This window comes from Heptranchias perlo, chromosome 4 (genome assembly GCF_035084215.1).
Source record: "Heptranchias perlo isolate sHepPer1 chromosome 4, sHepPer1.hap1, whole genome shotgun sequence".
Classification (NCBI taxonomy): domain Eukaryota; kingdom Metazoa; phylum Chordata; class Chondrichthyes; order Hexanchiformes; family Hexanchidae; genus Heptranchias; species Heptranchias perlo.
Window position 1 is genome coordinate 70124113 of NC_090328.1, and position 17076 is coordinate 70141188.

The following is a 17076-nucleotide window of genomic DNA, read 5'->3' on the forward strand; positions in this document are numbered from 1 at the left end:
CGGGGAAACTTTTAGAAACAATAATCTGGGAAAGAATTAACAGTCACTTGAACGAGGGTGGATTGATTAGGGAAAGCCAGCACAGATTTGCTAAAGGCAAATTGTGTTTAACTAATCTGATAAGAGTTTTTGGATGAGGTAACAGAGAGGGTAGATGAGGGCAATGCAGTTGATGTGGTGAATATGGACTTTCAAAAGGCGTTTGATAAAGTACCGCATGGTAGGCTTATCATCAAGATTGCGGACCATGGAACAAAGGGGGCAGTAGCAACATGGATATAGAATTGGCTAAGTGACAGGAAATTGAGAATAGAGGTGAACGGTTGTTTTTTGGACTGGAGGGAGGTGTACAGTGGTGTTCCCCAGGAGTCGGTGCTGGGACCACTGCTTTTCTTGATATATATTAATGACTTGGACTTGGGTGTACAGGGCACAATTTAAAAATTTGCAGATGACAGAAAACTTGGAGGAGTAGGAAACAGTGAGGAGGATAGCGATAGACTTCAAGCTAGACATGTGGCAGATGAAATTTAATGCAGAAAAATGCAAAGCGATACATTTCGGTAAGCAGAACGAGGAGAGGCAATATAAACTGGGGGCACAATTCTAAAAGGGGCACAGGAACAGAAAGATCTGGGGGTATATGTGCACAAATCGTTGAAGGTGGCAGGGCAGGTTGAGAAAGCAGTTAAAAAAGCACACAGGATCCTGAGCTTTATAAATAGAGGCATAGAGTACTTAAGTATGGAAGTCATGATGAACCTTTATAAAAGAATGGTTTGGCCACAGCTGGAGTATTGTGTCCAGTTCTGGGACCCGCACTTTAGGAAAGATGTGAAGGCCTTAGAAAGGGTGCAGAAGAGATTTACTACAATGACTCCAGGGATGAGGGACTTCAGTTACGTGGATAGACTGGAGATAATTGAAGTTCCCCATTATCACTACTCCATAGTTCTTGCATCTTTCTGAAAATTGTCTGCAAATTTGATCCTCTACCTCCTTCCCACTATTGGTGGCCTATATTGAAATCAATCTGTTTTCAGGCACTTTCATAAACCAGCCCTTCCAGGCTTCAGAGAATGAATAACGTATTATCATGATGTGGAAATTCAATGCAACATCCAAGATTTATTTCTGGTTTGATAAAACTTCCACGATGTTGCAGTATTTCAATTTTTGTTTTGATCTTCACACCTGTCTCTTGGCTATCAATCCTATTGCACAAAACCACATGGAAAATTATTTTGGTTCCTATGATTAAATTAATCTTCCAAATTGATTCTGATTATGTGCTCAACGTGCATTTCTGTTTGAAATGGATGGCTCTAATGAAATATGAGATCTACACTAAATATGGCAAAAATTAAAAAGGTAAATAAAGGTTGTGAAGAGAATGATGAATCTATACTGACTCTATGAAGAACAAAGGTTGAAATTAATTCAGTCATTGCATACAAAATTACTGAGAGATGGTATTTAAAACCCACTAAAAACGAGTTTTCTGCTCAGAGCCTTATACAATTTATTGGAGGTGAAGCCATTTGCCAGTCTCTCTGCAAGACAGTGGGGGTGAAATTGTTCTACACCTGTAGTACGAAACTGGCTCATAGCGAATCGGCAGCTCGTTTTACACCGCGCCTAATTTTCTTTTCCATCAATAGTGTAAAACGAGCCGTCAAAGGACGACCAAAAAAATTGATAAAAAGGGAGAAAATAGAATACGAAAGTAAACTAGCAAGAAATATAAAAATGGATTGTAAGAGCTTCTATAAGTATGTAAAAAGGAAGAGAGTAGCAAAAGTAAACGTTGGTCCCTTAGAGGCTGGGACAGGAGAAATTATCATGGGGAATCAGGAAATGGTAGATGCGTTAAACAAATATTTTGTATTTGTCTTCACAGTAGAAGACACAAAAAGCATACCAGAAATAGTGGGGAACCAAGGGGCTAATGAGAGTGAGGAACTTAAAGTAATTAATATCAGTAGCGAAAAAGTACTTGAGAAACTAATGGGACTAAAAGCCGATAAATCCCCTGGACCTGATGACCTACATCCTAGGGTTCTAAAAGAGGTGGCTGCAGAGATTGTGGATGCATTGGTTATGATCTTCCAAAATTTCCTAGATTCTAGAACAGTCCCAGCGGATTGGAAGCTAATAAATGTAAGCCCATCATTCAAGAAAGGAGGCAGAGAGAAAACAGGGAACTACAGGCCAGTTAGCCTGACATCAGTCGTCGGGAAAATGCTGGAATCCATTATTAAGGAATTGGTAACACGGCACTTAGAAAATCATAATATGATTAGGCAGAGTCAACATGGTTTTATGAAAGGGAAATCGTGTTTGACAAATTTATTAAGAGTTTTTTGAGGATGTAACTAGCAGGGTAGATAAAGGGGAACCAGTGGATGTAGTACATTTGGATTTTCAAAAGGCATTCGATAAGGTGCCACATAAACAGTTGTTATGCAAGATAAGGGCTCATGGGGTTGAGGATAACATATTAGCATGGATAGAGGATTGGTTAACAGATAGAAAACAGAGAGTCATTTTCAGGTTGGTAGGCTGTAACTAGTGGGGTGCTGAGGCCCAAGCACCGATTTAGAAGGATCGGTGCTTGGGCCTCAGCTATTTACAATCTATATTAATGACTTAGATAAACGGACCGAGCGTAATGTATCCAAGTTTGCTGACGATACAAAGCTATGTGGGAAAGTATGTTGTGAGGAGGACACAAGAGTCTGCTAAGGGATATAGACAGGTTAAGCGAGTGGGCAAGAAGGTGGCAGATGGGATATAATCTGGGGAAATGTGAGGTTATTCACTTTGGTAGGAAAAATAGAAAAACAGAATATTTTTTAAATGGTGAGAAACTATTAAATATTGGCATTCAGAGAGACTTGAGTGCCCTCATAGAAGAAACACAAAAAGTTAGCATGCAGGTACAGTAAGCAATTAGGAAAGCAAATGGCATGTTGGTCTTTATTGCAAGGGGGTTGGAGTACAAGAGTAAGGAAGTCTTACTACAATTGTGCAGGGCTTTGGTGAGACCTCACCTGGAGTACTACGTAGAGTTTTGGTCTCCTTATCTAAGGAAGGATATACTTGCCTTAGAGGCAGTGCAATAAAGGTTCACTAGATTAATTCCTGAGATGAGAGGGGTGTTCTATGAGGAGAGGTGGAGTAGAATGGGCCTATACTCTCTGGAGTTTAGAAGAATGTGAGGTGATCTCATTGAAACATATAAGATTTAGAGGGAGCTTGACAGGGTAGATGCTGAGAGATTGTTTCCCCTGGCTGGAGCGTCTAGAACTAGAGGGCATAGTCGCAGGATAAGGGATCTGCCATTTAAGACTGAGATGAGGAGGAATTTCTTCACTCAGAGGGTTGTGACTCTTTGGAATTCTCTACCCCAGAAGGCTGTGGATGCTGAGTCGTTGAGTATATTCAAGGCTGAGATAGATAGGTTTTTGGACTCTAGGGGAATCAAGGGATATGAGAATCGGGCAGGAAAGTGGAGTTGAGGACGAAGATCAGGCATGATCTTATTGAATGGCAGAGCAGGCTCGAGGGGCCATATGGCCTACACCTGCTCCTATTTCTTATGTTCTTATGATTCACTAAGAGCCCATTTCACGCTGCTGGTGAAGAGTAATTTCACTCCTAGTCAGTCTTATTTGCTTTGATGGAGGATTTTTCATTCTTTATTAAGTGACTCTGGTAAATATAATAGTTCACAGAATGCAAGTGATCATAATTGTAATTAAGTACTGACAAAGTACTGTTCAAAGGCCACATAAAGCCAAGTAAATTCAGCCTAGTAAAATAATATGGATAAAAAGCAAAAAATTGCAAATGATCAAAATCTGAAATAAAACAGAAAATGCTGGGAACAGATGCTGACTGACCTGCTGTTTGTTTCCAGAATAACAAATAAAAGCTGAAGGAAGATTGGAGGGCATGTATAATTACTTTACAAAGAATGTACAGCATAGAAACAGTCATTCGGCCCAGCAGGTCCAATCCAGTGTTTATGCTCCACGTGAGCCTCCGCCCACCTTTCTTCATCTAACCGTAACAACGTATCTTTCTATTCCCTTCTCCTTCATGTGTATATCTTGCTTCCCCCTAAATGCATCTATGCTAGTCACCTCAACTACTCCTTGTGGTAACAAGTTCCACATTCTTACCACTCTGTGGGTGAAGGAGTTTCTCCTGAATTCCCTATTGGATTTGTTATTGACTATCTTATATTTATGGCCCCTAGTTCTGGTCTCCCCCGCAAGTGGAAACATCTTCTCTACGTCTACCCTATCAAACCCTTTCATAATCTTAAAGGCCTCTATCATGTCATCCCTCAGTCTTCTGTTTTCTAGAAAAAGAGTCCCACCCTATTCAATCTTTCCTGATGGGATGGTACCAGAATTGAGAGGTTATACGTAGTAAATCTTTTTTGCTCCTTCTCCAGTGCTTCTATATCCTTTTTATACACTTCAGTTCTGAATAGGCAGTTCTATAGTAAAGTCACTCTATAAATAATTTAGTACAGATACAGTTCTTCTTTTCAGGGCTTCCTGAATTGAACAACTACAATGTTGTATGCGTATGAATTCTGTATCAAGTGCTTAATAAAATTAAACATTGTATTTAAGCAATGTATTTCAAGGGGAAAACAACTTGTCCACACAAACACATTTTAGTGCTAGTCTTCCCAGTAAGTGATTTGGTCTCAGTTTTGGACAGATGCTATTTCTCACATGTTAAAAACTATTCAGCTGATGTCTCACAGTTTGACAGTGTGTGAAAAATGCTTCAGACTGTAATCTCAAGTAGCAGAGAACTCCCTCAATAAAGAAATGTTATAAAATAGTAAATGAATGTCTGCCATTTTTATTGTTGCTTTGTAATATTTAGTAATAATGCACACTCTTGCACTATGCATATCTTGTCTTTTTTTTTTAAATTGGATTTTTAAAAATAATCATGGGCAGATTAATTTCAATAACCACACATGCTTATCGTAAACTATGTGGAGAAAAACAGATACTCAAGTATAAAAATTCCCTCATCCACATCCGTGGCAACAAGATCTAGCTACTAGACCAAATCAGTTATCTTAAGTGCATATCATTTAACATTTCTTGCACCAACATCACAAGTGGACAGAATTTTGTTGAGAATTGAGTCTCAAATTATAAATTGCCAGAGGCACAGTGACAGGGCATGTGTAACCATTACCTCATGGTATCATTGCACAGTGGGAGGGAGATTTGATACTAAACTCTGCCAAGTTCCTAAGCTCAGCTGTGCTACATGGAGAAGTGGCAAGTGGGGGCCATTTGGCATCCTTTGTAGAGTGGGAAAATTGGAGGGGGTCTTGGTGTCATGCTGCTGCTCTATGCCTCATCATGGCTGGCTCTAGTGTGGTCAAGGTGGGATTCTGTTAACGGGTTATACGTCCCCTCCCCTGCCTTGACCAGCCTGACCTCTGATTGTAAGACATGCATGCAAAACCAGAATAGAAGACAAAAACAGCTGGGAAGTTAAAGGGCCAAACAGTGTTTAAAAGGTAACAGTGGGAATAAGCAGAGAAGGAGGAAAAAAAAAAGGAACTGGCTCACTGTTATTCTCCTTTACAGATTCCAATGTCGCCATTTATGATATGATGTTTGCAGCATGCAGAGTAAGTAATCCGGATTTATACTTAGAAATAATAGGGCTCAGCAGGTTGTAAATCTTTGGAATTCTCTACCCCAGAGGGCTCTGGATGCTCAGTCACTGAGTATATTCAAGATTGAGAGTAATAGAATGTTGGACACTAAGGGAATCAAGGGACATAGTGGGAAAGTGGAGTTGAGGTTGAAGATCAGCCATGATCTTACTGAATGGTGGAGCAGACTCGAGAGGCTCCTGCTCCTATTTCTTATGTTCTTAAATGGACACATACATTTTAGATTTCGTAGATATTGCAGCAACTTTATCTCTAAGAAGTAAATGTGAAGTAATTGCAAAAACTAAATGTTAGAATTAAGCTGTTATACTGTGACTGATATTAATTGCCATCATCTCCCTTCCCATAATGCTAGCCTGTTCTCAAGTAGCACCTAACCACAAACACATAACAGTCTGTCACATTTGATACTTAGATGAAGCTTTATCGTGGAGCAGGTACAGATGGGATACAGAGAATTAATGACTTTTTATGCAATATCAGTTGCTGCCAGGTATATGCTGGAGTTAATTTTTAAATGAAAACAATAAAACTAATAGACGTAATTATAGTTTAAAACATGGACAAAATATTGCTGTTTAATTTTATAAATATTGTGCCTGGCACAGAAATTCAATTGTACAGAAAATAGATTGAAAAAAAGACACGTGAGGTGTTGGCGGGTGCTTGGCATCAGTGGAATCATACACCAGCAAGGAATCAGTATCTTCAGCAGAGGGGTGGGGAATGTAGAAAAGTCACAGAAAAACCAATAGCTGAAGAATCAAATATATTCAGGGGTTTAGCTGGATTCATGTTAAACGTTTAGACCAATTATAAATAGAACAAGTTCATTCTTTGCTTGCAGTCAAGTTAAAATATCTCTGGGAATGATTAATACTTCAGGAAATTATGGCTATCATGATTCATACCATTTGAATCCAGACTTTATTGCATATTATATCTTTTTTCTTACTGAAATGATAAATGCAATTATTACTTATCACCATAAAATGGATCCCAAGCCCAGAGAAGACTTTACAATTAATCTATCAGCTGCAACATTCATCATGAAATGAATTTGCACAGCCAATTTTTAGCAAGAACAGTTACACAAACAAAACAGTCCAAACTCCAAAGTATCAATAAATTGGCAAGGTCACTCAGAGATGCAATAACGATGGTTGGTGTAGCATTGGTGTTCTTCCTGTTGATGAGCTCAAAATCTTTACCATAAAAATATAAATGAATAGGCCACTGGCTTAATCACATTAAAATGTATCCTAGATAGCTTGCATCAAGCATCATTATAACAAAAGCAATGATTGGATCTATGGGCTCTTTCCCTCCAACCAAAAGCCAGGGATTAAACCTAGGACTTTACTAAGGTGATAATTTCCCTTTAACTCTTAACACAGCGCAAACAGACTTACTTTTCTGGGCATAAGCAAGCTTTGTTGGCCCTGGATAAATTTACTTATCTGTCGGAAGCCCTTTCTGGTTTGACGCATTTTCACACATTAACGATAGATGTGTTTGTGTAATAGACATAACCATGTCAATATTCAGTTTTGTACAAAAAACAAAATACTGCAGGTGCTGGAAATCTGAATCAAAAAACAAAATAAACTCAAAAACACTCAGCAGGTCAGGCAGCATCTGTGGAGAAAGGATAAAAAGTTAACGTTTCAAGTCTAACTATCAGAACTGGACAATATTGCAGATGAAGAGCTTATAAGGAGGAACAGAGGAGATTAAAAAAAGACCTCATACAAGAGAAATGAAAAAGAATGACCTGTAGAATGATTAGGTGGAGAACAGGAGATGGTTAAATGACAGAAGTGATAATTGCGTAAGACAAAAGGAGACATCATGACAGAAATTAGGAGAAATAAAAGATATGAGACCCAGAGAATGTGTGAATGGATCCTGCTTTTCTCTAATTTCTCTCATCATGCCTCCTTTTGTCTTGCGTAAATATCACTCCAGTCATTTAACCATCTTCTGTTCTCCACCTAATCACTTTGCTGGTCATTCTTCTTCTTTTCTTGTGTATGCAGTCTTTTATTTTCTCTCCTCTCCCCCCACCCCTTTACTTTGTTCTGATCCTCCTTATAAGCTGTTCATCTGTAATATATTTTCATTCTGACAAAAGGTTGTATCTGAAATGTTAACATTTTTTCCCTGTCCACAGATGCTGCCTGATCTGCTGAATGTTTCCAGCATTTTCTGTTTTTGGTTCAGTCTTTGTGCTTTTGGTTGACTGAAAAACTGGACTTTGGACCAGAGAGTCAGAAGTGTCAGCTTGGCTCAGTTGTGGCACAACCTGCACTCAGCAGGTTGTGGGTTCAAGCTCCATTCCATGCCCTGAGCACATAACCTTGAACCCTTGGTGTGTTAATGAGGGAATGCTGCTTTTCAGAGTTACTGCCCTTCAGATGAGACATCAGCCTAGATTTTCAGACGTGCATTATTTTACCCATGGGTTGAAATCTAGCCTGTTAAATTGAGCCTTATCTGCCTGTTCAGATGGTCATAAAAGATCCCATTGTACTTTCTGAAGAGGAGCAGGGAGTTTCTCCGATGTTCTGGCCAATATTCATTCCTCAACTGACACCAGATTAACTGGTCCTTCATCCAATATTCTATTTATGGGACACTGCCATGCATAAATTGGCTGCTGCATTTACCCACATGGCAACAATGACTACACTTCAAAAATACTTCACTGGTAGGGAAATGTTTTGGGACATCCTGAGAGCATGATAAGGTGCATATTAATTCAAGTTTTTTTTAAAGAAGGAAAAAAGGATTAGCAAAAATAGATGTTTTGGAAATCCAAGTGTCATTATACTTTATAATAAAGAAAACAAGGAAAAATAATCTGTCTTAACGCTGACACTTTTTATGAGTCTTATAAAATCTACATGAAAATTTTATTCAGCCAATGAGTAGACTTAGCTTTTAACAGTCCAATGTAGTTATCGGTTCACAAATCAGGACGTATATTATCCAGCTTCAACAACTCAGAGGAGCTACTTTAAGACAAATATTGATATTTTACTCACAAAAAGAGATTCTCCATAATATAATTATAGTCAGGTCGAGTGCTTTCTGGCAGGAAACATGCAGCAAATACAATGATGGCATTGAGTCCGTCGGTATAGTATCCTGAAAAAAACAAGAAAGTATTTGTCTAATATTGTGCACTGATAGCAGAATTACCTAGAGTCTTTTAGCATTCTAAGGATACAGGAAATCTAGTAATTGTAACAGCAGCTTAAGCTTCTTTCTTTCTCACTCAGAAGAGCATTAAATGCCAATCTGTCACCAATTGCAGGGTGCACCATAATGGAAACATTATTAAAAGACTTCTAAATCTATATTGTTTCAGTTTTATACGTTATTTCATTGTCTACACCTGTAAAAAAAAATATAAAACATCAATGAATGTTCATGTATTGTGAAGTCTCAAATTCTGTTTACAATTACTTGATTTGGGAATTCAAGTAGACTGAACAGGGTCTCTAAACAGCACCATGGAAGTAGTACAGAATTTGAATATATTTTTTTCTCCTTGGAGAAGAGATCGTTAAGGGTAGATTTAATAGAGGTGTTCAAAATTATGAGGGATTTGATAGAGTAAGTAAAGAGAAACTGTTTCAACTGACAGGAGGGTCGGTAGGGCTGTTCATTTTAAAAACTTGTTGCAATTGCAGTTTACTCCTATTTTTTCTCCTCTCCTATACCTCATCTAATCAAAAGGGCATATTAAACTAACCCATGACAATCTATCACCATATTGTTCCTTTATTGACCCACCAAGAAATATCCTGTGAAGGGGCCCATCCCAGAGGTTATTAAACGGTGATGAACGCACGCCCCTGACATAAGTATTTGGTATGTCTCCATTAGGTACAAGTAGTATTCTAACTATGCCAAGTTATTGCATTGTAAATAGGGAAAAAATGAGGTACATAAATCAAGATCAGGATCATTACAATACTATTCTTACTTTGAAAGTAAATGAGGCTGGAACAGAAAACACCATACAGCATATTCAGCTATCTAAAATATGGTTTCATTTACTGAACTTTATTTTAATGTACTGATCTGTAGAACTACTGTACTGTAGATTGACAAGTGATAGTCTTGTCCTCAAGATTGGCCTGCATGTTTTTGATTTTTTCCTTAAGAAAAGATTCTTCAAGTTACATATTTTGATTTGGTCTTGGTTAATATTTAATAAACTCTCTTTCTTGGTATCCACCATAGGCCTCAGCTGGAGGATTGTGTCCAATTCTGGACACCAGGTTTTAGGAAGGATGTCAAGGCCCTGGAGAGGTTGTAGAGGAGATTTACTAAAATGATACCAGGGATGAGGGACTTCAGATATGTGGAGAGACTAGAGAAGCTGGGGTTGTTCTCCTTGGAGAAGAGATCGTTAAGGGTAGATTTAATAGAGGTGTTCAAAATTATGAGGGATTTGATAGAGTAAGTAAAGAGAAACTGTTTCAACTGACAGGAGGGTCGGTAACCAGAGGACACAGATTTAAGATAATTAGCAAAAGAACCGGGGGGAGAAGAAGAGATTTTTTTTTTAAACGCAGCAAGTTGTTATGATCTGGAATACACATCAGAACGTCTTCTAAAGTCAGAAACTACAGGTCACATGAAAACATGAATTCAAATGGGAACTATATTAATTCGTGCAAGACATAATTCAGATCCCACACTGTAGCTCAGGCTTGTAATGGGGCTTCATTTTCCAGGCTCCATTCACAAACTTAGGGCTGGTGGGGGGGGGGGGGGGGGGGGGAGGCATTCCTCAAGTAAAAATCTTGCAAAGAAGAAAATGTAAACATAACTGGTGCATGTATTTTGATTGAACTGAGCTGCAGACCAAATATACTTTGCCTGCAGAATAGGATCTTACGCATCTTTTCCATTTGCCCTTTCAAAAAGTCTCTGTGATGTGCTTTCCAAGGAACATAATGGTGTTGATTATATGCAGTGGTAAATCTCAAACTTACACCAGTTACACTATTGAAGCAGGTGTGAATTCTAGTGTCTCATTTGCTCTAAGCAAATTATACTGGTTGCAGGCAGTATTCAGTGTGCGGGCATTTCACCCACTGTACACATGCCAAATAACTCACGGTGGTAAGCAGATAGGGTCATTTCAATGCATGTCATGCTTGATTATTAAGCCGGGATGCCCTAGTGACATTGTAGATGCCAAAGTAGGAGTCTATTGTCCAGATTTGTTCCATAATGTTCAGTTTGTGCAACACAACCAAAGAGCATCAAAGGTGAAGGTGAAGAAGTATCTTGAATCTTAGTTTGAAAATGCAGTTGTAAGTGAATTGGAAGAGTTTTTTTCCAGGGGTGGAAGCAGAAAGAAGTGGACATTGGAAGAGGCTAGGAGGATGTGGGTAGTGAGCAATACAAGGAAGTAGTCAGAGATGGCCTTGTCAGTGATTGAGATCATGGGAGTAGAGAGGCCACGTGAGATGGCAAAGTTGAGGGGGTGGCTGTGAATATGGGTAGGAGATCATGGGAACAGTAAGTGCGCAGGCTGTGATTTTCCGTCATCAGTGCTCACAGTGGGAAGGAATGCATCTTGGGAAGTGGCGGGTGCACAGCTCTAATGGACTTTGTCTTTACCATTTAACAAGGAATGAACAAGCTCAATTACAGTTATCCAGAGGATCTCTATTTACTACTATAAAAACTAGGGAACAATTTTAGGAGTTGGGCAAAATGTAGGGCTATGGTGGTGTAGTGCAGACACAAGAATTCCCTTCACCTTAACCCTCACTTTGTTCATGGATAAAAGTAATGCATGGGGGAATTTCCACCCCTATATCAGTTGTGCTGGTCACGGTCATGCTTTCTTATAAAAGATTGACCTTATGAAGTACAGCTAGCTATCATATGATAAAACAAAACATTTTCTTAACTGAATATGAAGTAAAAATAACAGTAAACCTACCCTTAGAGCAACCTATGACAAAGCTGCAGCAAATATTGGCCCAGATTTTCCTGAAAATTTGCACCATAGTAATGGTGTATCTATATCTCAGGCCATTATTCGAGAGCAGATTTTTCAGGAAATTATGGTGTAAGTGACATGCTATTACTTGCGCCACGCCAAAAATTCCTGGACAAAATGCACAGCTCCGCTGTTACCCTTGCCAAAACAGTCTTTAAATTAATTTTCATAGCTTCTATCGTCCCCATTAAAATCAATGGCAATCGCAACTTTCCTGAATGGATGCCTATTTTCTCACTGCTGCTAGTTAGACATGGTGCTGATGACCTGGCAGGATTGTGACTTTGCCAAGATAGGTATGGAAAATGCTCACGCACATAAGAAAAAAGACATAGCTGTTGAATTATCTCTAGCACTTTCCCAAATGTTAGACTTATTGTTTTATTGACTTAGAATAGAATCATGGAATCATACAGCACAGAAGGTGGTCATTCGGCCCATTGTGCCTGAGTCAGCTTTTTGAAAGAGCTATCTAATTAGTCCTACTCCAACTTCATGGATGCTATTATAAAGCCTCTTGAAGATGTCCTTGAATTTGATCATGCAATGAATTAAACTTCTCCAAAATAGTCAGAATTCAATTGAGCAGAACACTAACTCAAACAATCATAAGCATCCATAAGGAAACAATAACAGCAAAAACAATATTCTATTATTTTTTTAATGTTTTATTTGATGGAAATAACTTGCGCATTATTTTGAGGCAACAGAAAGAATTGTAGCAGATAAAGCTGCAGAGACCTGCATCATGGTAGATAATAATAAACAGCCATGATCGTAACTCATTTAATTAATGTTCATTTATCACTCTGAGATTACAGCATCTGAAAGATGTTCGTAGGGCAGACAACTCCGAGCTGAAATTTCTGAAGCACAATCATGTGGTATGATTCAACTGACAGCAACTTTTGTCAGTTTCATCGCTTTTTATTTTCCAGTTTATTGCTTCATCAAATTTGCATTCGATGATTTAAATTGTTCTATTAACATGGATCAACTTTAGAGGCCAGAAGGAAGAAGTAGAGACTTAATTTTGGTCACAGTTTTACATAAAAACTACAACGATGATTTAGTACTGTCACTGAAAGAATTGTAGCAAATATTGGCCATTGGCTGCACAACTTCCAATTCACCGCCATATCCTAATTAGAAATGCAGGAAAATATGAAGCAAGTTATCGACAGTGAGATCGAAGCACTAGATCATGAAATTTACAGTGTATATGGCCGATCTCTCTGTTGCAGGAAAATGTGGGCAATTATGTTATTTCATTTTTGGTATTGAGAAAAGCACTATAAGAAATTTTGTATTTCTCTAAAATATTGCCCTATTTAGCCTCTTGGTCCTGTATTTAGTCTCTACCTACGCATCCAATCCAATAGAAACAATCTTCAGTATATTCTGTTCTCCTAATCCTGGCCCATTTTGCTGACACATCTGAAGTGCTTAACTGCATGCACAAAATAATCTCAGTCCTAATAATCAGCTTAGTCTCATAAGATTTTCTCAGAAATCCTGACCATGAAAATGATCTTAAAATAAAGATTACTGCACTGTAAAGGCAGGCAACTGGAATGTTCCCATGAATTTGATCTGAATGTCATAATTCAGAAAAAAAATTAGGGTATATGGGTCAAGCAGTTAAAAATATCAAGTTCTTTGTGCAGAGCTAGCAGTTAAGAAGAGATCGTGATTAATTATAAATTCATGAAAGTATAAGCCAAAATGTCAATTAAGACCATCTTTTATCAATGACAGTTATAAACTCCTGAAATAAAATGCCACTATGTGTGATGCATGTACATTCTTTAGAATCTTAAGGAGAAGATGAGTTGACTAGAAGGGCCAAGAGGAGGCTAAACATAAGCACAAGATGAAACAGATGATTTCATATGTAACAGAAGTACAAAAAGTAGGTTTCAATTGCTCCTGTTCTTCTTTATGGAGTGCATATCCGGTTTGGTTCACTCCATGTGACATGAGGAAGCAGCTAAGTGCACAGTGCATGGGACACAGCAAAGGCAAGAGGCCCTGATAACATTACAGCTGTTGTCCTGAAGACCTGACCACCATAGCTAGCTGATCCCCTGTCCAAGCTGTTCCAGTTTAATAGTGGCATCTACAAAGCAATGTGGAAGGTTGCCCAGGTATGTCCTATCCACCAAAAAAAGAGTAAATCTAACACAGCCAAATACTGTCCTATCATCCTTCTCCCAGTCACCAGTAAAGTGAAGGGAGGAGTCGTTAATAGCGTCATCAGGCAATATCCACTCATCAATAACCTGTTCACCAACGCTCAGTTCAGGTTCCATCAGAATCGCTCAGCTCCAGACCTCATCACAACCTTGATCTACACGTGGAGGCAAGAGCTGAATGCCAGAGGAGAGATGAGAGTGACTGCTGTTGACATCAGGGCAGCATTCAACTGAGTAAGGCAGCAAGGATCCATGGCAAAACTAAAGTCATTGGGGGATCAAAGGGAAAAACCTCCAGTGGCTGGAGTCGTACACAATGCAAAGGAGGATGTTTGTGGTTGTTGGCCAGCTCCAGGACAACATTGCAGGAGTTCCTCAGGAAAGCATCCTCAGCCCAAACATCTTCAGCTATTTTATCCATGACCTTCCCTCCATAAGGTCAAGAACGGGGCTGTTCCCTGACTATTCTATAGTATTCAGCTCAATTCACATTTCCTCCAATAATGAAACAGCCCATGCCAACGTACAGCAGGACCTGGACAACGTTTAAACTTGACTGACAACTGGCAGGTACCATTTGCGCCACTTAAGTGCCAGATGATAGTTATCTCTCCATGACCTTCAAACTGCAGTACCATCATTGAGTCTCCCACATCATTATCCTGGGGGTCATCAGTAACCAAACGTTGAACTGGATCACCTACATCAACACTGTGGCTACAAGAGCAGGGCAGAGGCTGGGTACTCTGATGAGTGGCTCACCTCCTGACCCCACAAAGCCTCTGCATGATCTTCGAGGCACAAAACAGGAGTGTGATTGAATACTGACCACTCGCCTGGATGTGTGTTGCCGCAACAAGAAGCTTAACATCACCCAGGACAGAACAATTTGCTTGATCGGTAACCCGATACTGGACTCAATATCCACCCCTTCTATCAGCAACGCACTATGGTGGCAGAACATACTACAAGATGCACTGCAGCAATTTACCGGGGTTACTTTAACAATACCTCCCTTCCCTGTGACCTCGATCAACAAAAAGGGAGAAAAGCAGTAATGTGGGAACACCATCACCTGCAGGTTCCTTTCCAAGTCACACACCATCTTGACTTGAACATATTTCGCCACTTCTGCATTGTCACTGGGCCAATATCCTGCAAATCACTACCCAACACCATTGTGGGAGCATCATCAACATAAGATCTGCAGAGGTAACAGGAGAAGGCCCACTACCACCACCTCAGTACAACTAGGGATTGGGAGCAACCTTGCCTGTGTCATCTACATCCTAAGAACAAATAAAAGAATATCTCGGTGGGTAGATCATGGAGAGGCGCAAGCAAGCAACGGAAACAGGGCACATCGATTTTGGGGCAGAAACCGGCGGAAATGAAAACCGCCACAATTTGCAGGCCTGAAAATCCTGTTGTGCCAAGTATATGCCAGAAATGGCAAGTAAATTTTGGGCCAATTTATGAGAAATTAATCATCTTAAGTTAAGCAGTTTAACTGTTCTACAAATAGATTACTACCATTTATCACTCACACTTCTTAAAAAATTAAATAAATATATATATTTATTACATTGATAAGACCTAGAGATGAGTCCTAAAGAGTAATGGTAATGCCAGCTTCTATTACTTTTAATAGGTAACACTACAATGCCTACAACTCGTAAGGTGGACTTCTGCTTTTTCTGTAGTGGAAAACTAATCATCTGGAAAAAGTTGTTTGAACCGATACTGTCGCACCATGCCAGAGACCACATCCATTATAGCAAGTGCATGGTACACCAGTGCACTATGTCAACACAAAGAACAAGCACAACACAAAGAACAAGCAAACAAGTATGCTTACTAGTGGTGCAAATCACACATGTCCGCCTGCCATTTACAACATATACAAGCTTTCGGAGATTTTCTCCTTCCTCAGGCAAATGCTAAACATTTGCCTGAGGAAGGAGAAAATCTCCGAAAGCTTGTGAATTTAAAATAAAATTGCTGGACTATAACTTGGTGTTGTAAAATTGTTTACAATTGTCAACCCCAGTCCATCACCGGCATCTCCACATCATTTACAACATATACAGCTGAAAGACATACCATTTCCATTGACTAACTGATCAAGGCTGCCGGAGATTCACTAGGGTTTAAAATGTCTTTTGGGATTGGTTGTGGTGGATCAGCCCTGCTTTACAATTAGGTGTTGGAAATCTAAAGTACTGTGGGACAAATAATAAATGAACAATGAACTGTTGACAGATTTAGAAACACAGGTTAAACACCAAATTTGGTGCAATCAAAACAATGCTAAATATAAGCACCAAAAACGGGAAACCTGAATTTTAATATGCCCCTTTGTACAGTGTATCTTTAGGTTGGCTCTAAAATATCATACTGTAATGAAGGTTTATTATAGAACACTGTTACAAGAATCACTGTTACAGACAGCATTTATTCTACTGAACAGGAACATTTTTGTTTCATTGCAGAATTATACAAAGTAAAACAGAAGGTCACCTATGGCAACATTTCCTAATTTCACTGCCTAACAAATGACACCAGAGTTGAGCCAAATAAATATATCGCTTCATATACAATTACAGCAATCTGAGTTATATTTTTCTATCCAGTATAAAGAAATGGTTTCATGAATTTACCTACCCCCATGAGAGACAACTTTTCTGTAAGGTTCAATAGCCTTCATGTCAATCCTGTGTTCTTGTTCCCCAATGACAACAGTTCTCCATAACCGATTATCTGTGCGTTCCTCTTCAGCAGTGTATTCTGGTATAGGTTCTACTACTTCTCTTGCAGGGTTGGTGGCACTGGGTGTTTCATCTAAAAAGAGCAAACTTTCAATAAATATTTCAACATTAAAAAGGAGTAATCAGGAATATTTAGTTAAAAATATGTAAATATACTTCAGCACATGTGCAATATTGTTAAATAAGGTATGATCAAATCCACTGTAAATAAACAAAAAGCAAAATACTGCAGATGCTGGAAATCTGAAAACAAAAACAGAAAACACTCAGTAGGGCAGGCAGCATCTGTCGAGAAAACACAAGTCAGTTGACATTTCAGGTATAAACCCTTCCTCAGAACTGAAAGATATT

At 39.0% G+C, this 17076-nt stretch overlaps 1 protein-coding gene across 5 annotated transcripts in view; it reads right to left on the minus strand.

Annotated features, from left to right (window-relative positions):
* Positions 1-17076, minus strand: part of LOC137321007 (protein prune homolog 2-like) — a 132951-nt gene that overhangs the window by 39002 nt on the left and 76873 nt on the right. For all 5 annotated transcript variants that reach the window (XM_067983103.1, XM_067983100.1, XM_067983102.1 and 2 more), the window contains exons 5-6: positions 16622-16798; positions 8776-8878 (exon numbers count right to left, since the gene is read on the minus strand). In XM_067983103.1, the coding sequence (XP_067839204.1) occupies positions 8776-8878; positions 16622-16798 (280 nt within the window). The remainder of the gene's footprint in view (positions 1-8775; positions 8879-16621; positions 16799-17076) is intronic.